At 39.6% G+C, this 26747-nt stretch overlaps 1 protein-coding gene across 1 annotated transcript in view; it reads left to right on the top strand.

The window, feature by feature from the left end:
* Positions 1-26747, top strand: part of SPIDR (scaffold protein involved in DNA repair) — a gene marked incomplete at its 5' end in the record, with an annotated part of 202698 nt that overhangs the window by 51147 nt on the left and 124804 nt on the right. Inside the window, 2 exons of the mRNA XM_082014805.1 lie at positions 3078-3331; positions 14569-14669. Of these exons, the coding sequence (XP_081870931.1) occupies positions 3078-3331; positions 14569-14669 (355 nt within the window). The remainder of the gene's footprint in view (positions 1-3077; positions 3332-14568; positions 14670-26747) is intronic.

Here is a 26747-nt window from a genome sequence, read left to right as displayed (position 1 = left end):
TAAATGAAACCAGTCACAGAGAAGATACATTTATTCTAAAAGTGAACAAAATAAGCCATGTTTGTTGTCCCAAGGAGTTGGAGGGGGAGAGAGAGAGGTCACCCCTTGCATTTTTTTCCCCACTCAGCCCTTGGAAAAGGAAGAGTGGTTAGCGTGATTTAAAAGAGGGTGTTGTGGCAAGACCATCATTGGAAATGATAGGTAAATATTCATGAACAGTCTACTGCTGCGTATTTGGAGTGGTTGGGATATATGGGAGACAGTCACAGAAAACCCCAGGATGAGGATGATTAGATTGGGTTTAGGGGTTGGGGGAAGGGATTGAGGTAGGGAAACTGAGCCTGTGTGTGGTGGGGAGCAGTGAACCTTCAGCCACCATAACAAAAAATTACTGTATTTCAAAATAATAAGCAATGTGGAAAATTCAACTACTTTTAATTTGACACTTCTCTGTGCTTAGCAATGACACTTTTCAGAAGCTCTCAGTGATATTACAGGGAATATTACTTAAAAAAAAAACCCAGACAAAACTGCTGAAAATTCAGCTTCATGATATTTAAGTTATTGATAATCAATAAGCAATTTATTCATTATTTATCACTGATTGTTTTAAAGTGAACGTAAGAAATTAAATGAATTTTTTTTTTTTTGCCAGCTGTCCACCACCATAATGTTGGTAGACATGCCAGCTTGTTTACTACATACTTGAAAAATCATGTTTGCATGTTTTGAAAATATTTTTATCTTCAGACTGTATTTCTGATGGTGGCTACAGTTAAATAATGGACAGAATTGGAAGGCTGAGTTTTTGTCCTTTGTTCTTCTCCATTTTTATAGCTTCCTTTTTTAAGAAAGTTTCCAACCAACCAATTAAAAAAGCCCCAAAAAACAAAAAACAAAACAAACAAAAACACTAACAAGCAACAAAACAAAAACCCCAAAGTATGGTTTCCTTGGGGAACTTAAGTCTAAACAAGTATACAATAATAAATATTAGCCAAAGAATTAAATGATTTATTAGACAATCTTTACTTAGGAAAGCTGCTTAACTCTTATAACAATCAGTGGGATTAAAACATGTGCTTAACTTGAACCACATCCCAAGGGCTTTCCTCATTTGCATTTAACTCACACAAAGAACTTCAGGTTTGCATCCATTTTTTAGGTGCAGTGGATATCGTAGCAATTTGAGTAAAATCAAAGCATTCCTAAAGCAAAAGAGTGCATTGGAATGGTGTTTTAAGAATTGAGTGCTTGCTTAATGCTTTCGTACTGTTTGAAACCTTTTGTTTCTGGCTCTTTTCCAATGTGGAAGGAGTTTGTTTTCAGAGAAATATTGTTGCCAAGGGACGAGTGTTGACTGGGTTGTGTTTAAAACAGGCTGATATTAATTACATTCTTTTAGCTATTCTTCTCTGGATAGCTTTAAAAGGTCCTTCCAGTTTCCAGAATACTTAGGTAAGCTCTGAGAACATGAACGCAGTGTCTTGTCATTTACATGAAGAACATATTAAAGAACTGGCAAGAGCTGAACTCATTTTTGTGCACAGTTGAGAAATCTTGGTTTCAGATGATTACTCTAATTAATAACATACAACAGCATTAGTGACTGCAGTGATTTCCCTCCCTTTCCCCTTTTATCTTTAAAGTCTGAGCCAGCTGTCAGACAACCTGTGTGGAGAGCTGCTTACTGCCTTAGAGGAACAGGACAATTTTTTTTTCAGGACCTATTCTGTGATTGGGGCAGCATGATCTGGAGCAAAGTCAGTCTTTGGGGTTTTCTACTTTCCCCACTGATAATGTGAACCCAATGTTTTACACTGGTTTTGGTTCTTTCAAGGATCAGGCTGAGTTACTTTACTTGCCTCTTCTACAGAAGATTTTTGTGCAAGCCTCCTTGAGCTGGGCTAGTGCTGGTTGTCCCAGTGATGAGGCTGTTACTATGCTCACCCCACCAGAACTTGCACAGAGGTATTTTTTTTTTCCAACTAGCTCCTTAGGATTGAGCCCACCTCTTGTTTCTTTGTCTTCTGCCTTCTGTTTTAGACCATTTTGTTCTGTACTAGGTAAAATGCCACTTTCCAGATACTTTGCTTAATATTCAGTCCTTGAAGAAATACTGGGTCAAGAGAACAATTTGTACGTAACAGCTGTGCAGAGCTCACTTTAGAGTGTTAACCCAGCTGCCTTGCCTTGCTGGTGCCAGAGTCCTACAGCAGAGTAAAACAAGCTGAGCCAAAGCAGGTGAACTTTCCCTGTCAGCCCTCTCCTCAGCCTTCCACATGTCTTTGCAGACTTGTTTTTGGGCCTTCTCATCCCTCCTTCAGCGGAATGAGTTCAGTGTGTCCTGTTAGTTTCTGGGAGAAGAGCTCCAGCGAGGTTTTAGGAGTCTGATACTCCAGCCTGGCTTGCTTGTGGCCCTGGCTGCTGGCCAGTGATCCATCCTCCCTGGAGGAGGTCGATGCACCTGATAGCTTACGCTCAACTTCTGAAACCTTCTGGGGAAGCTATAGGCCTGCTGGAAATGGGTGAAGGCCAGCTTTAGTGGTCAAAACCTTGTTTAACTAAAGGTTACATACTTTTTGCCAGCTACCAGTTCTCAATAGAGGCCTGTGTTTCTTCCGTCCATTCAGACTATGGAAGCCAGCCTTCTTACTTGAATCCCAACGTGAAAGCTCCATTTCTCTCGGCTTTCTTTCCAGTCATGATCCTTGTCCCTGATTAGGCTCTTTCTGCTTTCCTGAAAACTTGCTTTAATCCTGACACCTGTCTGGAAACTTCTCCTGACAGAGATAAGCATTGGCTAATCGTTTTGATAAATTCTTTAGATCTAGTTGTTTGAAAAAATAAATGTTACTCCTCCCAGTTTTCCCTCAAGACATGGTCCTTATATGCAGGAGTTCATATTGACTTACAAAAGATTAATGTGCATTTACAGTGAAGTTGTCCAAGTTATATTAATCAACGTATTGACATTCAATTTATGGTTTACTAGGGAACATAAATAACTGCCTACATAAACCTGTACTATCTCATTAGCATTCTGTTTAACTAGCTTTATATTTTTATTTGTTTAGACAACTGCAACAGAAATTTCTGAGTATTCATCCGATAATGACAGCGTGGGAGGAGAAATGGGCCTGGCGACCGCTACTGCAGGATCCATGAAGAGATTACGGTCAAGGTCAGGAGTGGACACGGGGGACGTTACCGCACGACCAGCCAGCGAGTGGCTGAAGTCTGCGCAGGCCCTTCTCCGCACCCCCAGGAAGCAGGCGGGCAAGGCCGCCCGAGCCCCTGCCGAATCCGCGAAGAAGAGAAAGCTACTGAGGTAAATGAGCTGTCTGCCTTAATGAAATTTTCTTTTTTAATTGTAAGTAAAAGCATACTTACAGAAGAGTAGGAATGCATTTCAAGGACAAACATGTTAGAGATGCAAATTCCAAAAACGTAAAGAATGTAGTTTATCTGTAAACAAGCAAACAAGGCAAGAAAGAACTCAGTTAACTTTTAACATCTGTGATGAAAGCTCTCGATCTTGAACTTCTGTGTACAAATTGATACATTTTTTGCATTTCTAATAATGCTTTACAGTGCCTTACAGATGTGTGAGTGGACATCCTTCTCTTTTAGCTCATAATCAATCATTTCATTGCTTTGTGCCTTTCCAGGTAGCCTGCAAAAATGCTGTACCTTTGAGATTTCTTGGTCTTTTCTGGATTTGTCAGGGTAAAATTATCCAAAAGACTGTAGGAAAGGGGTGGATGAGCAGTAGTGCTGAACAGTGCAGGACAGAGTGATACTTAGGCACAGGTGAGATGTATTTGTTAATCTGAAATTTAAATCTCTGTGACTAAATTAAATACTTAAAAAAAAAAAAAAATATTTAACTGCTGAAAGAAAACAGGCTGAGCCTGAGCAGTGGAAGTCTGATGTTCACAATTCACTATTTCTCTAGCTAATTACACTGCAGAAATGGTCACTTCGTATACTGAATTAATGAAAGTTGCTTTAACTTAAATGGTCTATGAGAAGGTATGCCTCAATACAGACTACAATTACAAATGGTGCTGCTATAGATAGCTATTGTATTTTTGTGGTTCTTTCTTACTTTTTTCCAGCTGATTCTATGTAAAGTAATCAATCAATCAGTTGGTTAAATAGCCATACCTCATTTTTCCCCAAAATGTTCTTGGCTATTTCAAAATGCTGACTGAGGGAACAGATTTAAAAGTCCTAATTACTGAGGATCTCTATACTTAAAAGTGCTTTGCTTGTGCAATCAAGCTTTATTTCTTGTTACTTTAAAAACATAAAGACACAACTGTACTAGGTCAGGCCAAAGCTGTAATCCTCAAAAATGCCTTTTAGTGGCCGAAAGCAAGTATTTGTGAAGGTGATAAGAACAGGACAAGTGTATAGTGGTATTTTGCCCAGATGCACTTCCAGCTTTCAGCAGTTTACTGCTCAGGAGCTGTTTGTTACCCTCAGTGAGTTTGTCTTTTCATGACTTTGCCCAGTAGTTTTCTGAACAATTGTGTAAGAGAATAGCATTAAAACCAACTAACCAACCAAAACCAAACAAACCACATCAATATAGAATGTAATCTGTCCAGAGTGGCCAGAGGAGCAGAGCTTGCAGGGTTTTTCAGACTTCCATCATGTGGTTCTACCTTGGGTTCCTTTGGGAATAGGGAAGCGGGCAGGAAATTCCTCAGTTATGAGTTTTGTTTATCTAGTTATTTTGCTTGTCCAGGTAATTGTCATCTTTTCACTCTTCCTGTTCAGGGCATTAATTCTGCTTGTCTCTCCCATCCTTCCTTTTACTGTTGATGGAGAACATTTTCATTGGTGTGCTAACAGTGGATATAAGAGTCTGTATCCTCGATAGGAAGACTCAGGTTTTCAGTGCTGTCGATCAAAGGCCAGTTCAGGGAAAGGTTTGTTAGCTTCTTGACTGATGAAATGACAACCCCTTCTTTCCAGTTATATAGCTAGAAGTTACATAGCAGTTTTTGGTTTGTCCTTTCTCCTTCCTTCCCACCTCTGCTGCAGATTGAGACCACAGCAGGAAAAGCAGCGAGCAAGGGAAATCACCCTGCACTGCAAGCTGGATCTGGCCCACAGGCTCCTGCTTGAATTGTTTGGAACTGCACAGCAGGTAGAGGAGAGCCAAAAGCCTCTACTTAAATGGGCTCTCTTTTTCCAGGCTGGTGCCTAGGAAAGCACGGGTTGAGCAAAGATGGTGCAGGTGGTAGAGCTGCCGTCTTCCTATGTGAATTCCTGTGTGAGAAAGGTTCTACTCCAAATCCAGACTGTATTAATAAGTATGCTTACTTCATGATAAGAGTCCGGATGTAGGTAGACTAGGCCTCCTATGGCTTTGTTTACAATTCTAAGAAAATAGGAATTATTTCTCTTTTCATCTCTTTTTGCTGTTTGAGATGACTAAGGCTATCTTCAAAAGTAGAAAGAATATTTTCAAAAACATTTAGCTTATATTTTCTGAAAAAATCTTACAGCATGTGTAACAGTCTCTTCCAAATTACTTAGGCATGCTGCAATCTGCATTTATATTTGCATTACCTGATTGCAGCTATGCTTCTATTACCTCAATGTCTATTTTTCTATGCAACCTCAAAGAAAAACCCCAAACATCCCCCCGCCTCCTCCCAAACCCCAACCAAAAAAACAAAGAAAAGAGCAGTGAGTCTGTGGAAAAAAAAAAAATCAAGTAAGTTGCGTTCTTCTGTCCTCTTCTCCTGGAATCTTCCTGGTGCTAAAATGAAAATGGGTAGTTGCCTGGATGTGAGGAAAAAGTATTGTTTGATCCTATTACAGATGTAATTGTCATATTCTACAAAAATCAAGCTGTAACCAAACCAACAGAAATCTTCCGAAGTAAGCTGACTGTGGATGATTAAAATAAATTCTGCTAATCCTAGTGTTAGAAATTTTAGTGTAAATTCAACAGCTTTGAGTGGAAATAAAATGAGAAGCCCATCTATGTCCCCAAAAGACCGTGCAGAATATACAGTGTTGCTTATGATGAGGGCAATTTGAAGGTGCATGTTGCAATCATCCTCTGTTAGGAGTTAAGTGGGGTTTCGGAAAGTGATTAGCATCTGCAGACAAGAAGGGTGTGACAGAAGCAATTCCTCCCCCACCATGCCTACTGACTGGCCCTTTCGCCAAATTCTCATATGTCTTCATATATCCCCTGTAATGTTAGCTTTTGTTTTCAAAATCGTTCTAAGTAAAGCTTGTTCTTCTTTCTACCACAGTCCACAGGGGAGAGCAGGTAGTCTCTATAGTGGTGTCTTTCAGGGGTGTTGGTGGTCCCAGGCAGGTTTTTTGGTTTTATATGCCATCTTGTGTAGCTGCCTGCCTTTATTTAAACAAAATTGGGGATGGAGGGAATGGGAGTGGTATAATTTTCCCCGGTATGCTGAGATATGAATGTCATTGCACTGCACCCGTGAACTACCAAGAGAGTTGATAAGGAAGTGCTACTAGCAGTACTTGATACTGAGCTGAATTGCCTTGGTGATCAGGTCAAGAGATGGTAGTTTTAGATGTTCCTGCCCTTTTATTCCACCACAAAGTTTCAGGTTCTCAGCTTGAGTCAACACTGCATGGGAAAATAACACAAGTGATTTGCAAACCTGAGAGGAGAAAGTATATACTGCAAATAACAGTGTTCAGGAAGCGCTTTTTTCCAGATTTTGAGTTCATGTTAGTGCTACAGAGTGAAATGTTTAAACTGCACTAGTTCCAAGTCTATCAAATTTCCCTTGTAAAAGAAAGGAGAAATGAAGTGTATTGAAAGTATCAGTTTGTCACACGGGCTAAACCAATAACGGAGTTCATATTTATAAAGAAGAAAACTCAAAATGCATGCACTTAGCTTTTCTTGTCTCTGAGTAAATCTTTCTTAAAAGTTTTATGAATTGTTTTCTTTTTCTAGTGAGATTTTATTTCCATCAGGGAAAAAAAAAAAGTCTGAATTTTAGTGCAGGAAATAACTACCTTAATTTATATGTTAAGCCTATTTCTATATCTGTTGTGTTGCAAGAGCTTTTAGTTGTGAAGAATAGCCGCTTTAGCTTTTTGTTTGTTTTTTTTAAAATATTTGAGCAGACATTTTTAGTTTATTAGTAAAATAAAATCTTGGGAAAATTCTGTTTCATTATCTTATATATACTTGTATGCAGACCACTTACAGGCCTGATCAGCTAAAATTAACTTTTGTTATCAAAAGAGGAGAAAATTACAGAATGTCATGGTACTGCGTGCAGTAAAATGAAACCCGGTTCTGTCACATGTGGCCAGCTGAGGTCCTGAAAATAAAGCAAATTGCCAAAGGAGGAAGAAACTGGCACAAATGAAGCAAGCTTTTACTCTAAAATTGCGCCGGTTCTTTCTTACATGCATCCACAAGTAGCATGACAGTACAACAGCAACAGACTAGTCCTTTTGACTGTCATGATCTTACGCCGATTCTAACTGTTGGATCAAGTTTTACTTGCAAGTGAATTTCTTGTTGGATTAGGAGAATATAATTGAAGAATATCATGGATGCACTACAGATACATCACTTGTAATCCCTGGCAATATACATGAGCATGTTATTTTGCATTTACTGAAAGTTAAAATGTCTTTTCCTTTTTAGAAAGTGTGGATGGTTTTGCTGGGTGAGATGTTTGCTGTTAACAGGAAAAAAACCCACATTTAGCACAAAACCCTCACTTTCCTTAAAATGACAAATTTCTACAATTTCACGTGTAATGTATTTTTCTGATTGGAATGGTTTAGTGGAGTACAGTTGTTCCCCATCAGAGAGAAGTCTTTGGTGCCTTTGGTTTGTTTAACCACGGAGCTTGCTTTTCTATGCAAGATCTCTGCTCATGCAAGCCAAAACCTTCAGAACCGAAGAGAAGGCTCTTCCCTAATCTCATGGGGCATAGCTTTTCCCCCATCAAAACTGGTTCCTGTAGAGTCTTCCTCTTAACTTTGTTTTGCTGTTCTATTGAGAAATTGTGCATATGAGTCTGGCACTTCATTTTTTAATTTTTTTATACTGACCAAAAAAGGCATAACTTTTTTCTTTGAAGACTCTTCTTATTAAATCATCTTACTTCTGCTGAGGCCCTCTGCTGTAAGACAGGTAGGACAATATGAAATAATTTTTTTCTATTAAGGAGTCTGAAGAGCCAGAGAGCTATGGTAAACTTTTCAGCTGTGGTAAACTTTTCAGCTGTGTTTTTTTTCGGTGGCTGGTAAGAAGGGGTGATCGGTGTTTTGAAAACTATGAAAGAATCAGGCCCCGAAAGCGTACCTATTTCAAAAGATGTTCCTAAATTCTTTCAGATATTTTCTGTGAGAGAACATGGCTAAGTAGAGGCATGGGAAAATCAACTGCCTATAAAGTTTTATTTAAAATCTTTCACTGGAGGCCATATGGGATGTAGAAAGTACTCACCCATGCTGTTCTCAGCAGCTACAATCATAATCCCTCTTATATCTCTTCCTCTGCACTGTCTGAGGCAACTAGGACCAGGTAACCAAATCTCCCTACACAAGAATGATGAAGCTTTGGTGTCTCTAACAAAGAACTATTTTTGATTTGCAGGAGTAATTGTGGTATAGTGTCCAGACACTATTTGCAAAATTTTAATTGTTAAAGGTGGTATACGGTGGTTGGAATTTACAGCTGAAGGCATTGTAAATTCTTTAGACGCTCACTTCTGCGTAGTGCAGGTGCTGAAGGACGCCTCTGGCTCTCACTGTGCTGTGATGGGGACTCATGAAAATGGTATCTTTACTCCACGTATGCTTTATGGAGGTTACCTCCTTTGTGGAATGATTGAAAAAAGAGCGGTGAGAGACTACATAAACTCAAAAAGACTTTTAGTTTATTGAACTGTTTTAAGAGAGGCTCCAAATCCTTGAATCCTTAAGATCCTGGGAGAGGCTTTCAGTATGTCTGCCTTGTTGATTTGGCTAGGGTAAAAAAAAAAAACCCAAAACCTCTCTGGTTGGATACAATAGATCAGAGCGTTGAAATGTGAGCAACTGGTGTGAAAGAAAATCCAGCACCCAGTGCAGTTTACTGAATCATTGGATTGCCTGTCTACTCAATTTGTATTTTTTCCAAATAAATGTGGAAGGTCTTTTCTCTATACTTCCGTGTTGGCAGACGCAACTGGCCCTTGATAGCTGTGTGTTAGAAATTATCATTTGTGTTACAGTACAGATCTTCCGTTTCCTTTACTTTTAGTTGTGTACCTCAGATGCTGTTGATTTGACATGGAAATTGTGGGTTAGGAGAAACACTGATTCCTTTCTAAGGGAAACACCCCAGAACACTTGTAGCAGACTATAATTACTTGACAAGTTTTATAGGGACTTACAATTATTGCTGTCTAATTTGGTCTTTGCTTGTCCTATCACATAGGAAAGAAATTGTGTAATGCTTTGATTCCAGAAAAGTAGCCAACATTTAACAAACAGAATGCCAGCGATCATGGTAATGGAGGTTCATCCCAATTATAAATCTAGTTGTTGAGTCAGAGCTTGAGTGAGGCTGATCTGCAAAGCTAAAAGTACGCTTTCTGATCCCTTGTTACTTCACAAAGTCAACAGCTTCTCTCCTGTGCTGAAGAGGAGGTGGGCCTGCGTAGAGGAGACTTGCGCTTGCGTGGCCAACGTTCTTCAATCACATCTTTCATATGTACCCATGCTATTCTGTACACTAAAGGAGCACTTGGTAGTGACTGTCAGCATTCAGTGTTGCTTATTATTTTGCAAGTTGTAAACTAGCTGATAATAGCTGATGGGTTTACAGTGTTGACAAATTAAATGCTAGCATGCTTAGGGGACCTTTTTTCTTCTTTAGCAAACACCCCATGGAGTAGAAATGGATAGCTGGGTACTACAGAAGTCAGTTATTCACCACTTAACTGGGAAATACGGGAAGAGTTCTGTCCTTGCTTTGAAAAGAGAGAATGAGGGAAACTGCCCGGTCCCGAGATGGCGATAACCATTTCGAAATATTCATTCCTCCCGAGTATAGCGTATATGAGGAGACAACTCAATAATGAGATGCTTAAGTGTTCACTGTTCTTAAATTCAAATGAAGTCTGGAAAGGAGTAAACTTGGGTGAATGCGGGGTTATTTTTGGTAAGTGCCCTGCTGAATGAAAACCTTAATAAATACAGAGAGATCTCAAGCACTTCAGAAAGATTGAAAATGACTTTTCAAAACACAGCCTACTCACTAATGCTTTTTCTTTTTTTTACCTTTTTTTTTTTTTTTCTATTAGCCTCATTGGAGTTGGAAGCTAGGGACCAGCAGCCTGAGAGTCACAGATCAGGCTCAGTGGTTACTTTTTGGTGATACTTGTGACATGGTGGCACGAAATTCTTCAGTCTTGTTGTTGAAGTTTGTGGAAAGGGGTAACCACCAGAAACTGAGCTTTTGTACTAGATGCTGAGCTTTCTTATGGTCATCAAAGCTGTCTTTCATGTGGATGTTGTTGGACAGGGACAGTAATGGCAATGTGTTTTTTTAAATACAATATTTCAACACAAGCTCAGATGTAGTAGGGAAATGGGACATGGATTTCTGCTTGTTAAATCTGTCCACCTTCAGGGATTTAAAGGAACAAAATAGTTGTACTGAAGGTTTTGTGATTAAAAATGAAGAGGTTGTGGGCAGTGGAGATTGTATCTGAGCAGTCTGGCTTCACTGAACAGCCTTTGCATTAACAGTTTGCCAAATGTGTTCAATTTGCTCACATTAAAACATTTTAGGGGCAAGTTTGAAGTTCTGGTCAGCAAAGTATGCATCTCAAATTACAGTTTTTGTTATTTAAATAGTTTATCAGTTCTCTTGATTACAGAAATCATATATTAGTAATCAAAATATATTTGCCAATTATATATGTATACATACCAGATGTTGGGTTAGTCATGGAGGACAATTAAATGCATCATAAGGGCTAGATCTGTGCAAAGGAGGGAACTGAATATCTTTTTCTAAAATTCTTGAAGCAGGTAGAGGCATAAACAAGCACAGACTGCAGATTAACCAAGTCCTGGTACTTAGAATCCAGTCTCCACCCTTGATGCCAACAGACCTCTCATATCTGGCAAAATTAAGCCAAATGGTTTCTGCAACCTGAAAAGCTGAAGAGCCAGGAAAGCTAAGGGGTTTTTTCAGAGGGCTAATGTGTGGACAGTGAAAAGTGAATAGTACTCACCTCTACCTTGCATTACCAAAATAAGCAAAATGCTGCTTCCATTTGATATAATCTATGTCAAAAGATGACTTAGTCCCAGTAAACCCAGTTAACTACCAACGTCTGAATATAAAAACTCATTAGGTATTTAACAATCCACAGATGTGCCATTTGGAAAAAAAATAATAGTAATTTTAACCGTTTAGCTTTTTTCAAAACATGGAGTTCGTTCTTACGCTGAAGCTGGCACCTGCTTAATACCATGCTCTGCTTTGTGTAAGCTCTGTGTAACTCTGTCTTATCTCTCTTCTTCACAACCAGGAGTGACTCTGACTCTATAGTTCACAGTACCTCACAGCACATACACAAATGTTTTCAACAGTGTGGTCACCTGTACTGTATGAGAAGGAATTAGTAGTTTTTCAAATGCTGTTGTCATAAAATCTGTTTGAATATGTAACAGAAAGCACCTTTTTTTTTTGTTTGTTTTACGTGGTTGAGCTAGATCCTCCTGGGTTTGGGGTTGTGGTTAAATTTGTTTCTACCTTTTAAAAGAAACAAACCATAAACTACCAAGTCTCTCTCCTGCTGTAGAAATTCCTTTTGTGCATGGCATATCCTTGAATTGTATTTTCCAATTTCACAACGTATGAAACAAACTTTATATAAAAAAACATTTCCAATGACCAGCTGAGAACCTCTCATAAATGCAATCTTGGTTATATTTTATATTCTGCAATCAAGCATATGCAAAACGCTTTATGATGTTTTCTGTTTAAACTATTTTTAACTGCATTTGGAATATGAATGGAAGGATCATGATTAATAGATATCAATCAATGTTATTAGCACAAAGGGCTGCCAAGGAAAAGCACAGTTTTACTTTTCATGGACCTTTGTGATAACTATTATCTTAATACAGACATGGTGAGCAAATTAGTAATGAAGTTGTGTCAGTGAGATGCTCTCTGGTAAGCATATAAGGCCTGAAACAGGAATGGTGTATTACTATTGTGTGCAATAGGCACAAAACCAGGCACTTGCTTTCCTTCATGCTACAGGGTTCCTGCCACAGGTGAAACAGTAGTGGGCTTACAGAGGAGTAGGAACTGATTGAGTGGACACAACCTTAGCCCTGTGCAGGGAAAGGGGGAAAATAAGGCTGTGAGCCAGTGCGAGCTGCAAGTACCTTAAGGCTTTCTAGCATTATTTGAACAAAGAAAATACATTTCTTTGACTGTTGCCTGTGGAGGGAATGAAGTAGGGTTTTAGAACACTCCTGTCGAACAATTTTCTTTCACCAAGTTTTTGAGCCACTAGCTGTATTGTGTATTGCTATAGTCCAGCCACAGAGTTCAGTTGCAGATTCATGCATGCGAGACTTTATCAAGCAAACTCAAAATGTGTTTGACTGCTGCATTTCTAAGCCTCGCTGAGCTGGCATCGACCCATTCCAGCATGGCTCGGATAGACCACACAGCCAAGCTGAATTACAACTGCATCGGAGAATGGTTCCCTGGCAAGAAGAGAAACTGGACGGACAGTTTGCTGGAGTTTGTAGAACTGTCTTGCCCACAAGTGTTCTGGTGCGGTAATGCTTGAGTGCTCAAGTTGTAGGGGAAATGTGGCTGAGCAGAGTGTTATCAGCAGAGTAGATGATCCTATATCGAGTTCTGTGCTTGACTGTCTTGCTCTTGATACCAAAACTTCCATTGCACTCCTCTGTGTTAGTTGCCCCTGTGGCTTAAAGTCCATGTTGAAAGCAGGATTAAACAAGGTTCTTAAGCTTACCTGAAAGTCCACTGGAGCCCAAGATTTCCTAAATATTTTTGTTTGTTTTCCTCCTTAATACAGCAGGGTTTATAGCTTGTTAAGTGTGGCTTCTTTATTTTGGGGATTTGGGGGTTTCTTCCTCCTCTGAAAGATGGTAATTTAGAATCTGAGTTTCTCTTCCCTGCCTGAATCACACCAGCCATAGAAGGCATTGCAATAATGTAAACTACAAAACTTTTATGGATCATTCTCGGTCAAATGTGACTCTTGTTTTTCAGAGCGTTCATTCTGTGATCTTTACTACTAAGATGTTTAGCCATGCCACCTAATAATTCTTGTGATAGTTATGATTTTGCAAAGTATATAGTTTATTAGAAATTCAGCTGAGACTGCTAACTACTTTTCATATAACCTGTTGACTTGTCTGTAGGTAAAATTGCTCAGTAATTGCTAACCAAAGAGAGCTTTTTACAGCCTAAAGCCTACCTGAAGTGCTGCTTTTCCTTTTTAGCTCCTTCTTGGTTTCCACAAGTGTGAGTCCTCCCAGTTTCACATTTGCATTATGTGCTTTACCAAGTTATTTGGCTTTTTTTCCTAAAACAAAAAATTCTATTAATATGCACAAATAATCATAAGGTGGTTGTATGTTATCTCTGTTGATTCCTAAACCAGTTTAACCCAAGGACACATTTCACCTTAGTAGAAATCTTTATTGATATACTGGATAGTACTTGTCGTGGAAAAACTTACACTATAAGGAAAGAATGAAGTAGGTTTTTATGCAAATAACTTCTTTGAAGCCAAAGAATAATGCTCAAATACTCCCATAGTAGTCCAGCGGTCCTTCTAGTAGCCCAGTGACAGCTTCCAACACATTTGTCTTTCTGTTCTTGAAGTGAGAAATTCTGTCTTCTGGCTTTGAATCCAGTGGTAGGAATTGCTTTAGTGTTACCTTAAACGTATTTGTGCTGGATGCCACTCCTCTGCTCCTCACCTTGGGAAAGCTAAATTAATTCCATCTTGGAGAGTGTTCAGACCACTGAAACTGCACACTTGACCCAGCTTGTGAAATGAATCATAGGGTCAAGTATGGGTAAAAGAATATTTTTGTGATCACTCCTTGCCAACAGACAAACAAATCTGTGAGAGGAAAAAAAAAACCTAACCTGTTATAACTGGTGGTTACACTAGTTTGTTTTGAATTCACAGTTGTCTGCAGTATCTACCAGGATATGTGCATAAGTGCAAAGAAAAGTTGGGAACCTTTTGTTACAAACCTTGTGTTGCAGGCAGGACTGAAAACATGAACATTTTGGACACCCAGATAGTGAAAATGTTTTATTGTGTGTATTGATGCTAAGTGTATATTTTATTGGGAATATATCCATTGGAAAATCAAAATTAGGAGACCTAATCTGCAGAATGTAATTTTACTGTGTATTTCTGTCTCTGAGGGTCAAAGCATACATATTCCATCTGTCCTGTGGCTTGTCACTTGGCAAAACTGAATACTGATTCTTGGCAAAATTGAGCATTCCTCTATTCTCTGCAGGGGCGGGCTAGCTGAGAGGTTATGTCGACTGCAGAACAGAGAAAGATCTGCCATTAGCTTTTGGAGGCATCAGTGGATTTCAGATGCTAAAATGCCCTCAGGTAAGAAGCATTCTATGTATACCGCTGTGTGGAAGTATATACTTACATGTGTATATATAACCTGCATAGGGGTACAGCTGAAGCTTATATTCTGTTTGTTGTTCGACTTGGGTGTAATGCTCTCTTGATTTTCTGCTGAGCTCGTATCACGTTTCAGCTAAATATGATGGTTTATAATGCCTCAGTCATCAAATTGTTTCACAGAATCACAGAATCACTAGGTTGGAAAGGACCTTCAAGATCATCAAGTCCAACCATTAATCCAGCACCACCATGTCCCCTAAACCATGTCCTGAAGTGCCACGTCCACACGTTTTTTGAACACTTCCAGAGATGGTGACTCCACCACCTCCCTGGGCAGCCTGTTCCAATGCCTGACCACCCTCTCGGTGAAGAAATTTTTCCTAATATCCAATCTAAACCTCCCCTGGCGCAACTTGAGGCCATTTCCTCTTGTCCTATCACTGGTTACTTGGGAGAAGAGACCAACACCCTCGTCACCACAACCCCCTTTCAGGTAGTTGTAGAGAGTGAGTAGGTCTCCCCTCAGCCTCCTCTTCTCCAGACTAAACAACCCCAGTTCCCTCAGCCGCTCCTCATAAGACTTGTGCTCCAGCCCCATCACCAGCTTCGTTGCCCTTCTCTGGACACGCTCCAGCACCTCGGCGTCCTTCTTGTAGTGAGGGGCCCAAAACTGAACACAGGATTCAAGGTGCGGCCTCACCAGTGCCGAGTACAGGGGCACAATCACTTCCCTACTCCTGCTGGCCACACTATTTCTGATACAGGCCAGGACGCTTGGCCACCTGGGCACACTGCTGGCTCCTGTTCAGCTGGCTGTCAACCAGCACCCCCAGGTCCTCTTCCACCAGGCAGCTCTCCAGCCACTCCTCCCCAAGCCTGTAGCGTTGCATGGGGTTGTTGCGGCCGAAGTGCAGGACCCTGCACTTGGCCTTATTAAACCTCATACAGTTTGAATGTAAGGGATAAAAAAAATTGTTTTTAAATAGCATCCATCTAGCCTCTTCACAACTCCTTAATTTCCAGCATCACCTGGGGAAATGGTATTTCCAGCAGGTTGTAGACAATTCAAGGTTTAATTTATGGGTGTGCAGATGGTTTTTTGGTTCTTGTTGTTTCTTTATAACCACTTTTTCCTCTTTCCTTGTTCATTTTTCTTTGGTTTGAAGTCAGCCATATTCATGGATAAGTGCTGAAATTGTGGATGACAGCAAATATGAACAAATAAAACACAAATCATGAAATGGCGTGAAGCATAACTACAGTGAGCACTTCACTTAAAAAGAAGGGGTGGGAGTTATGCGAATTGGTTACAAGTGAGTGGTAACACCACCTTTCAGTAATATTTCTTGAGAGATAATGGATTCATAGAGTTTAAGTGTAAAGAAATGTTAGGGTTTTTTATCAACTTATGTGTAACTGTAAGCTACGAAGTTTCAAGCATTTTTGCTGCGTTAAGCCTACTACTTGTTTCGGAGCACATATTGACTTCCATTTATTTTTCAGAAAGTCCTCTGGTCTTAATTTGAAAACATGCAGATGAGGGAATCTATCACTTGCCTTGAGAATTTGTCCTTAATTCCACTCCCAAATTTTTAAAAGCGGTTTTTCTTCCAAATCTGAATTTGTCTGGCTTCAGTTCCCCTCTTTTGTTTTTTGTAAAGCCTTTCACCATTAAAGAGCTCTTTAGTATGTGGCATTTTCCCTCTCTGGCACTTGCACAGCAAAATCATGCTGCCTCATAATTTTCATAAACTAAACAAACTGAGCTCTTTAAGGCTCTATAAAGCATTTTCTCCAGTCTTCAAGTGATCTGCATGGCTTTTTACTGTACCCTCTCAAACTTTTCAGCATGGGCTTAAGAACAAGGACAGCTACTCTGTATGTATTCTTCCCATTTTAGTCTCATCGAAATCGTTGGCCAGCTCCAGTTCGCTACTCAGCCTCCTGTATGTTCAAGGCCTGTAATAAGTGTTTGAGTCTGGTTTGGCTTTGGTCACAGTGTGATGCTGGAACTTCACATTGAATTGATTGTCCAATATGATTTCATAACTTCTGTAGCTGTTGTTTTCTGAGATCCAGTTTCCCAGTCTCCACCTACCGTTTGTGCTTCTTCTGCCTAAACACAGGGAAATATTTGTGCTTCTTCTGCCTAAACACAGGGAAGTATTTGTGCTGTATCCAAGTCTGCTTCCTTTGAGTATGCCCAGCTAACCATGCAGTTCAGATCATTGTATATGTCAAGGCTGTCCTCTTTTAGTCACACATTTGCTTGAATTTGTGGTATCCACACAATTTCTTATATTATTTTTAAACTTTTTTTTATGTCATTGATGAAACTATTTAATAATATGAGTATTTACTTTAAAATCCTACTGGACTGCCCTTACTCAGTTACTATTCTACACTGATAAAAAGCTCTAACTGTAATTCACAAAGTTAGTTCTCTGAAATATTTTTTTGCATTCTGCTTAAAAGGTATTTTACTGATAGTGAAAATGCCATTTTTTCATAGGAAAGTTGTACAATTTTAAGACAAACCCAAACTGTTGGCTAAAGCTAGTCTTGCAGTTTCTCACAAGAGCTTTAGAGGGCTTACATCCTGTGGCCACTTCGATGCTACGTATTCAAAATGCCACCCATGTGGAATGGCACAAGTTATATTTCTGACCGTAATTCCTTACTTATTTTTCCAGTCACTTTGCCTAGATCTGATGTCAAGCTTGCTGGTCTCGGGTTATTGTAGGTCCCTTTGTTTGCCCTTCCTGGATACTAGCACAGTATCATCACTCTTTCAGTCTTCTGGCATTTTTCCAGTATTTGAAGACTCACTAGAAAGTAACATCAGAGAACCAGAAATATCTTTAGCCAACTCTTTTCAGAACTGCTATGTTGAAAATTATACAGGCATGCTTACTTAAAACCAATCAAGTCTTCTGCATGTTGTTTTTCCTCCACCTGAGTTCCTAACGGATAGGAGGTTACTTTATCATTATTATGTGGTATGAGGACATCCTCTTGCTTTTTCTGAAATATGGAACAGAAATTGATATTGAATAGGTCTGTCTTTTTAATAAAAAGAAAATTTTTACTGTTCTCTATAGTAATGGATCTGCAACATTGCTAATACGCTAATATTCTTTTTGTCCTAGCTTCACATGTGTCATTACAAAACCTTATGTTTGGCTGCTCACCATTTTGTTAGGCTTTAACTCCTAGACGGAAATATTCCATCCTAAACTTCTGCCTCTGGCTGAATTCCTTTCTTTGATCATTCTTCTTTCTTTCAGAAAATGAGTCAGAATTAGTTAGCATTTTATGAGGAAAATGCTATGGGAAAATACCTTGCTCTATTCTAAAGTACATTTAGAAAATTCTGATGAATGTCTTCAAGACAATTTAGTTCTGGCAGAAGAAGAGCCATTTCTGGGATATGCCTTTTGTCATCATGATGAAAATCTACAAGGACTTGGGCAAGTTAGAATATTTTAGGACAAACTACTGTTTTATTTACCCTGCGAGCATTTGCTAAAATCTCTGAAACATGCTGAACATGCCATAATTTAGGAATGTACGTCAACTTTACAGACTAAATCTCCCTCCTAATTTGCAATCCTTATTCCAAAGGATGAGAATGGTAAAATAATTAGTAAAATAGCTGTGATATTATTTTGGGGACATTCTTTCATCTAGGGCAAAATTTATTTTTGATATTTTTGTTCTTAGAATGGCCATGCTGTTTCACGACACCAAAATAAAATTGGTGTTTGGTTTGGAAATGTCGATCAGAATGGTTGAAATTTTAGTAATGTCACTTGATAACCTTCTAATTGCTTTTAGTCTGGAAACGCGAAGTGTCAGCACAGCAAACACATACCACTTTCAGCTTTCATCTTTTTAGGTTCATACTAAGGGTGTCTCACTAATCTGAAATTCTTCTTGGATTTTGTTTCCCATCTATTTTGCCCGGTAATATTTCTAAACCACACTGTTTCCAGGACAGTTGCTGACTTTGGCAACAGAAGCACAGGAAAGAACTTGTCAAATGACAAACTCAAATGAGATATCACAGGAGCCTGAAGACTAATGCAGAGGATTGAAGTAACTTAGTTGCTGGGAGACCTGTCACGTCATTTTGGATATCCCATAGACAAGCAGACCAGAAGTTCATTGCTAAGGCAAAGGGGAGCAATTTCAAATGAGATCAGTCTGAAGTCCTACTTCCATTTGAGAGTTAAGGAAAAACGTTTCCAGAAGTGCAGACTGTTCCCCTCGTTAGGCATTTCATGTTACAGAATTTTATGCCTTTGTTTTGCTGTTGTTTACTTTTACGTTGTATCAATGACCATGTTATCCAAACCCCCCTTGTTTTGGCTTTAGTTTTTAAAAATTCCTTTCTGTTTGCTCCCCTGACCCCTTTCTGTAAGTACCCATTGTGGTTTGGCTGCCTGGTGGTCGCTGGGATGAATCACCACCCCGGGACAGAGCGCCGCCTTCCAGCACACGCTTTCTGGTTTGTACGCGGTGCACGGGGGTCGCACTTTTGGCTGACTCACTGCGCAGGGTAGAAGAAATCTTTGTGCTTTCTCCATTTTGACGATTTTGGGTCAAAAATGCGTTCGGCAGCCTAGCCTGTGTTGGGACAGGCAGTCACTAAGGATGTGGGTTTTTGCAAGGTGATTGGTAATTTCACTTCTGTAATCAAGCTGACTGTGTCCAACAGAGGCCTGAAAGGAGAGAAGACCAAAGCTTGCCCATGCTACACAGTGTTGGTTGGATGCTCGCTGTAGTTTAGCTCTAAGAGAGATGGATGTCAGGCTCTTTGACACAAATCCAGAATTTTTTTTCTTCACAAGCTGTAATAAGGGAGGCTGAGAGATGTGCAGTCCCCATAACAGCAAGTCTCCGATCAGTCAAGCTGATGGCTTGAGAGTACTGTGTGCAAGGGCTTTTAGACCATTTGCAAACTTTTTCCTGTATACGGTGCTGCAACTTCCCTGTGAAGTTTCCTGTTTGGGCAAAGAGGAGATCTGGACAGCTGAGAGAGAGGGAGAGAGGGGCGGGGAGGGGGGAACCCCAAAACCCAAACAAAAAACCAAATCTTTTTCCTGTCAACATCTGCTGGTTACATGGGGATTGCATGATGCAGGAGGAAAAATAGAGCTTTTCTGAGTTACATTCAGACAACTTCCCTGTCTGTAGGAGAGGACACAATATTTGCAGCACGCTCATATAGATTTCTTCTGTAACTTCTGAAATTTTACTTTCTATACATTTTATTTTCTATTGTTTTTCTTTCCCTTGCAGTAATCATCAAAGCAGTTCTTTACTTAAGATGCAGAAGCATCTTATTCTCTAGCATTTGTAATCTGATATTTAGTATTTTTTGGCCTAAGACTAAGGTTTGGGTTTGGATTACAACTGAATTTGAGTAATAAACTGATAATAAACCCAAACCATTGATGTTTCCTTCCAAACTGCTCCTTCCTCTCAAGGGGAAGTGACCTTCAAGGGGCAACAATTCTTCAGTTTGCTGAGGCAAGTGGAAGACACACATGAGGGGAGGAGGGCGAAGCCCTGGAGATGAGGACATGGTTTCACACAAAATGCCACATTTTCAGAGAGGCTGAAAGACTTACAGAGAGGACATAAACAGTCACACACACCCCCTTCCAGTTTAAGTGACTAGTTAAGGTGATGGGAAGAAAGGATTTTAGCAGCTTGAATGCCATGAGACTTGCACAAAAATTTATCTTTGTGGATGAAGGAAACGAGGGTAGTCCTTAACACGGTTTCCTGTTACCATGCAAAATTCTTCTAAAAACACAAAAGTCTGAGTGTTGCTAGTTGTTGCTTATTTTCTTAGTTCTTGATAGTTTGTTTTATTACTTAAGAGTTAATAATATAAATGAGAGAAATGGCAAGTGGTCAAATTTATGTTTGTCTTGTTTGTTTGTTTTTGCTGGCCAACTCTCTGAACTTGTTACAGCATTGGGCAGGAAAAAATCAAATGTAAACTTGTCTTTTTCAAACAAGAATTCTTTGTATTGTTTCTCTTTTCTTATGAGAAACAATAATGGCATGCACAGTCACTTTAAGTAGCTTACGTATGTTCTTGTAAAGAATGTATAAAGTTTAAAGCACAGCCAAATTCAGCAGCCTTTTAAAAATGAATATAGATGTGGCAAGAAGCCATCATGCCTGCAAGACTTGGTGTGTTTTTGAGAAAAATCTTCCTGAATGGCTTCAGAAGTTACCAGCCCAGGAAGAATAACAACATGTATAGATCAGAATAGCAACCAGATGTTTTTGTACAGGCTGTGAAAGCGTTGGAATCTCTACATGGTTTTCAACATTGACTTTGGATGGCAAAGAGTCTACTTGGTATCTACCTGCTTGCTGAGTTTGTTACACCTGCACCTGCGAACTTTTACATGAGGGAGGAGGAAGAACAATAATGGGATGCCAAGCAAAATGATGTTTTTCTTTTGATTTATGCTTGTAATTTGATGTTTTATACTTTTTATACTTGAGAATGAAAGTAAAACTTTGTGGCCTGAACCAGAAAATGTAGGCTTGGCTATTTTTCCACTGCAGATAGACACCCTCCTGGGACAGCGCTTACTAGCAACTGCAGTTTTGGAACCCACATTAGAAAATTAGAAGTTAAATGATGTTGGGATGAAATAATGCCTTTGGAAAAAAAAAATAACTGAGGGAGACAAATTTGGAAGTGTGTTGCTAGTTTGCTGCTTTAAACAAGGCATAAAGTTGGGGTTTGTTTACTTCATACTTCCATAATGTGTATCTGATCCATCCATCAGAACCAAATGCAGAGATTGACTTTCATTCTTAGTGCAGTAAGTACTGTTCCCAACATTAATTGTACAAGAATCTTTGTACTCGCAGTGGGGAATGTTATTTTATAAAAGCTTTTAGCTAGGATTAGTAGAAATTTGACTTGAGTGTAATACCTGTATTTCTTGAAGTTCATATTTCTAAAGAATTTGCCAGTTAAGTAAATGTATAATTTAACTTTTCAGACATGTTCCTTAGAAATGTCAACTATGTCAGGTACAGTACAAATTTGCTTCTAAACTGTAGTTCATATATATGATTTGTTTGATAGCTCTTTGAGCAAAAGTAACAGTAATGTGTTTTTCTTAAAAGCATTTGTCCTTCTCCCGAATCATTCAGATAGCATTAAGATCAAGAATTGTGCATTGTGACTATTTAGTTGGCAAGAACAAATACTGGTTGTGCTGACTGGCTTTGCAGAAAACAAATATTTGTTAGCAGATTTTCAAAGATTAACGTGTCTTCAAGCAATCTCATCTTCTTTGGGTTTACTTATGAGTTTGTCTTGTTTTTCAGAAACCTCTACTTGCATGAATATGATTTTTTTATTGATTTAAAAGGAAGGTGTTGAAGTACTCTTCCTTATGCCTCTTGCCCTGCTTCCTTGGTTTCTTTCATCCATGTGACTTATGGAGTAAGTCTTGTGGCTGAGGAGTTTCTCTGATATTTCGTCATTTTTGCTTTGCATGGTAGTCGACATGTATATTCATTGGTAGGTGTGTGTGTTCTTTTTTACTAGAGGCTTTTTACTATCACAAGAATAATAATTTCCACTGTGTTCTTCATGCTTGCATATGAGTATATTTATTTTTTTTTTCCAGAATGCTCAGTGGAGCAGAGCCTACACTGCTTGACATTTTACTAAACTCCAGTTTTCTTCTGTGTTTGTAAGATCTGTTCTGTGTGCTTGTAGTTCAGTTTTCTGCATTGTTACTGGGATCTTTATGAAAGTTTACTTCTACCTTGTCATGTATGATTGTTACATTCATTTACATTCAGATGGGCATATCAAGTCCCTCAGCCCTGTGGGTGAGATGGATTCCGTCAACACTGCAAGATTTTTAAATCCTCATGGAAGAATGGAAAATTGAAAAATTCAGGGGTACCCACTGTCATAGAACAAACCAGCCTGACTTTGGTTTGCTCTTGCTGATGTGGTGGTGGTGTTACTGTAGCTACTTCTGCTGATCTGATCTGCATGGAGGTGCACTGGCTATCCCAGCTAACTCATTCAAGTCACGCAGAACACAGTAAATTACTCTCTGCCCCAGCTTCCTCTTCAGAACCCGGGAGGGGTCGCGTACCCCAGTTTGTTGTCCTGAAGCACTTTTCTTCACCTTGTAGGTCTTGTAGGGTATCCTCTGTTGCTGGAGTTCTATCAACTGACTCTAAAGAGAGTTTGTTCCCTTTGAGAGCTTTGTATTCAAGGCCACAGGTGCTCTTTTGGACCACTTGAACAGTAACTTCGTTGGAGTGAGGTGAAACTGCATGTTAGTCTTACTGATGTTGACATCTGATGCATTTCCATACATCCAGGTGCCATGGATCATCTCCCTGCAGTGTGCTCAGCTTCCTGTCACTGTGTAGCAAGAGAAACAAAATATGCAGTCCCCAAGGGATCATAACTTCTATATTTTTCTCCTCATTTGTATTCCTTATTGGTAGTTACAGAGTTATTAAAACAAACTTTAGAGTTGTGTTTCAGGCACTGAAGCCAGAATGTCTGGATGCATTATTTTTTTTAAATGTTCTCCTCGATGTTTTTCCTTTTCTTCTCTCCAGACTACTTTTTGGTTGTTAAAAGACAAAGCAGACTGTCTTTCTTCCTAGACTCCCTCCTAGGCTGCCCTTGGCATGGCCAGTGCAATGTACATGACTATGTACATTTGGTGTTGATGTGGCTTAAATAGATGCATCTGCTGTGAAGCCACTTTGTTAGGTCTGAAGATTAAGGGCCCTCACTCTGCCAGAGACTGTAGAGTCATGCTGAAGTTTTCAAAAGGCTCAAGATCTCAAGGTCTGTAATGTCCTAAGGAAGGGGGAACTTCTCCTTTTTTTTTTAAACCTTCCTGGAATTCAGAATCATGCAGAACATCTGCAAAATACTGCGTCAAAACATGTTTTGATGTCATGGTATATGCCTTGGTGTATGACTGAAGGGCAGCATCATTCTGTGTACTGAAATAATAAACAGAAATGAAAGGAACTAACCAGGGAAACTGATGCATTCAGCATGAAATTTGTTTGTTCATCTCCCATGCGTTCGAAATATCTTTATGGATTAATTGAGCTACTTCATGTCAGGGTTGCAAATTGGAGTTAGAGATTGACATCTCAGAGGTCAGCTGGAATTAAATAATTAACTGTGGTCTTAAGAGCAGATCTCCTAGGTGGTCAAACCAAAAGTTCCTCTAGCTTAGGATCCTGTTTCTGGCAATAACAAGAGCTACCAAAATGCGTAGGAAAAATTGTAACACATGATTATATTTCCCCAAAGTATTCTCCCGAAGATCTCTGACTCCAGAACTTTCTGAACCAGAACTAGTGTCTGTGTTCTTAGTAGTTCTAAATAATTTTTTTTTCTCCTACCAAGAAGTTACTTGCTGTTTTTCTGAACGCATACATACAATATAGACCTATTTTGATCATGCAATTGTGAAGCATCAGGCTCTTTTGGAAATTATGCCTAAGGTCTTTGCCAGGTTTGTTCCATTACTACTGTTGCTGAAAAGACCTTTCCCTGTGATTTCAAAGGTTCTGCTAACTGTAGCAGTGAGAGGTTGTTGTCCTATTTGCCTAGGTTTGGAACAGGATTTCTGTATCTCTCTCTGAGGAACCTGAAGACGTGGCTCCTGTGTATGCTGGTGGGCTGGTGTTGAATCTGGCCTGTCCAGCCCCCTAGCAGAGATGCTGCATGGCTTTTGTCCGAGCTTCTTGTTTCTTGGCTGTGAGGAGAGGGAGGTTCTTGTCAATCGCAGAGAGGCTTCAACAGAGATACTTCTCTGCTTAAAAGGCTTGTTCCTCCCACCAGTCAGTCTTTCCTGCTGGTTTCACTCATTCTGGACCACTTGTGAGGTCTAGAGGAATTAATTTGTTTGATCACAGTCCATCTAGCAATGATTTCTGTCTTTTGCCTTCCAGTGGGTGGCACTTACCACAGCAGTGTTCTGCAAAGGGCTGATGTGACCTTTATGGGTGGAAACTAACTCAGTTCATCACTGGTACTTGATTTTTCTTGTACTCCAGCCCTTCTGTGACCAACCTTTTGAATCTGTAGTAGGCAGCATGTTGCTGCATGTCTTTGTGAAGGTATCTGGTACCAAAGAAGAACTTTGTTAAGCAGTCCTCAAATTGCTGCTTTGAGTGGAAGATTTCTAAACGCATTCAGGCAGCTGTATGCTCGCTCTCTGTGAGTGTGCGTGTGGACTTATCTTTCAAGGGGAGAAGAAAGGTTACCTTCAAGTAAGTCAGCTGAAGGTTTTTTAAAATTGTCATTCCATAGGTGCCTGCAGTTCTTATTCCTTCTCTCTTTCTTGGGGTCCCTCCACTATATGGCATTATGCCTGGAGTCGGTGGTTGAAAGATAACACCGAGTATGCTCTGACCCACGTTTTCATTACTGTAGTGCGGTGCCTATCCATTGTGGACGCTGAGGCTCAAAAAAGATGAAAGAGAGTCTGGCCAAGAGTTACAGAATGTATGGATATATGCTTGCGGTGTCAAATGTGCCTGTGGACCACACACCTTGAACAGCCAGTATCTGTTCAGTGACTTCATCTTGCCTGTCCTTCCTGTGTGCTGAAGGAGCTTCTCAAGGACAGTCCAGTCTGAGCACAGTAGGGGAAAAGAAGTAACTGCATAGTGTTTGTAACTGCCTTAATCCAGCCTGGTTGAGCTGTCACTGAAAAAAACTGTCCTCCCTCAGTCCTTTCCTGCCCCACCTCCCCGCTTTCCATCACTTGTTCCTTCCTCTCCCTAGTACCTGCGCATGTGCTTTGTGGCTTTGCAATTGGCTGGATTAGCTCATTGATTTTGTTAAAAACTAACCTTGAAGAAGAAATTATGAGTGCTCTAGACAGCAGAATGGGAAATGAGGAATATGCGGTGTAGGAATAGACAGGATTGCAGCACAGTTACTGCTTGCACCTTTTTAAATACATGTTATTGTAAGGTATTCTTCCTTGTTTAAGATGACTAGGTATTGCACTGAAACCTGCACATCTGCAGGTTTTAATTTCTTGGGCTGTAATTCTGCTTTGCAAGTGAACTTAAGTGAATGAGGACTTCAGCAAGCAAGCAAGAACTGATGTGAATTATCCAAGGGTGAAAGAGAACATTGCAAAACCTTAAAGTAAGCTTTTCACACAGATGAACAAACAAGTGAACTTCTCTGGAAGCTGTAGAAATTGCAATGATCCAGCCCATCTCCTCACCCACAAATTCTCCCTTCAATGTGCAGCCACATCTGTTTGATTTATTTTTGATTGACATAACAATACAAGAGCCAAATGAATTAAAAATGAAGCTACATTCTGAACGTTGGTGTTTCATCACGTGCCAGGAATCCAAAGCGCTCTGCCATGTTGTTCGAGAAAGCATTCTATCAGCAGCAGTAATAATAATTTCTGAGTAATTAAATTAAGCTATCTCTGTGCATCTAAATAAACAAATAGATTGTGGTTCTGTAGAATGTGTGTGTGTGCCAAGTGTGAGACTTGGCTAGTTGTTAAAATTGTGCTGCTTTTAATGTAGAAGCATTCGGCTTCATTTAGTATCTGCTCCCAGTATTTGCACCAACTCTAAGATTGGCTTGCAAGAGACTCTGGTTCCTTGGTAGGGTTTTTTCCTCCAATGTCTTTTAGAAGCTTTCGTAGAGATAGTTTCTTGATTTATTTTATTTTTAACTGTTTTATAGTCAGAGGTATTTAAAAGAAAAATGTTATTATATTGTCATTCATTGCCTTCAACCTGCATTATCAGCTGAGTAACATATATGCTGCTGACCAGTAAGAATTGTCATAACATTCTGCACATAAGAAATGCATAGTTTGGAAGTGATGAACAGTCTCTCTCATGAGCTGTCTTAATTTTTTTTTTTTTTTAAATAAACTGTTTCTGTGTTTCAAAACTGCAGTTGATTTTTTTGTGACTCGATTTTTAAAGTGGATCAAAATGCAAATTGTGCAGTGTGTCTAGAGG

Source organism: Phaethon aethereus (assembly GCF_964289735.1).
Source record: "Phaethon aethereus genome assembly, chromosome: 2".
NCBI classification, from domain to species: Eukaryota; Metazoa; Chordata; class Aves; order Phaethontiformes; family Phaethontidae; genus Phaethon; species Phaethon aethereus.
Note: the sequence above shows the minus strand (reverse complement) of the source record. Positions and strands in the feature narration are given on the sequence as shown.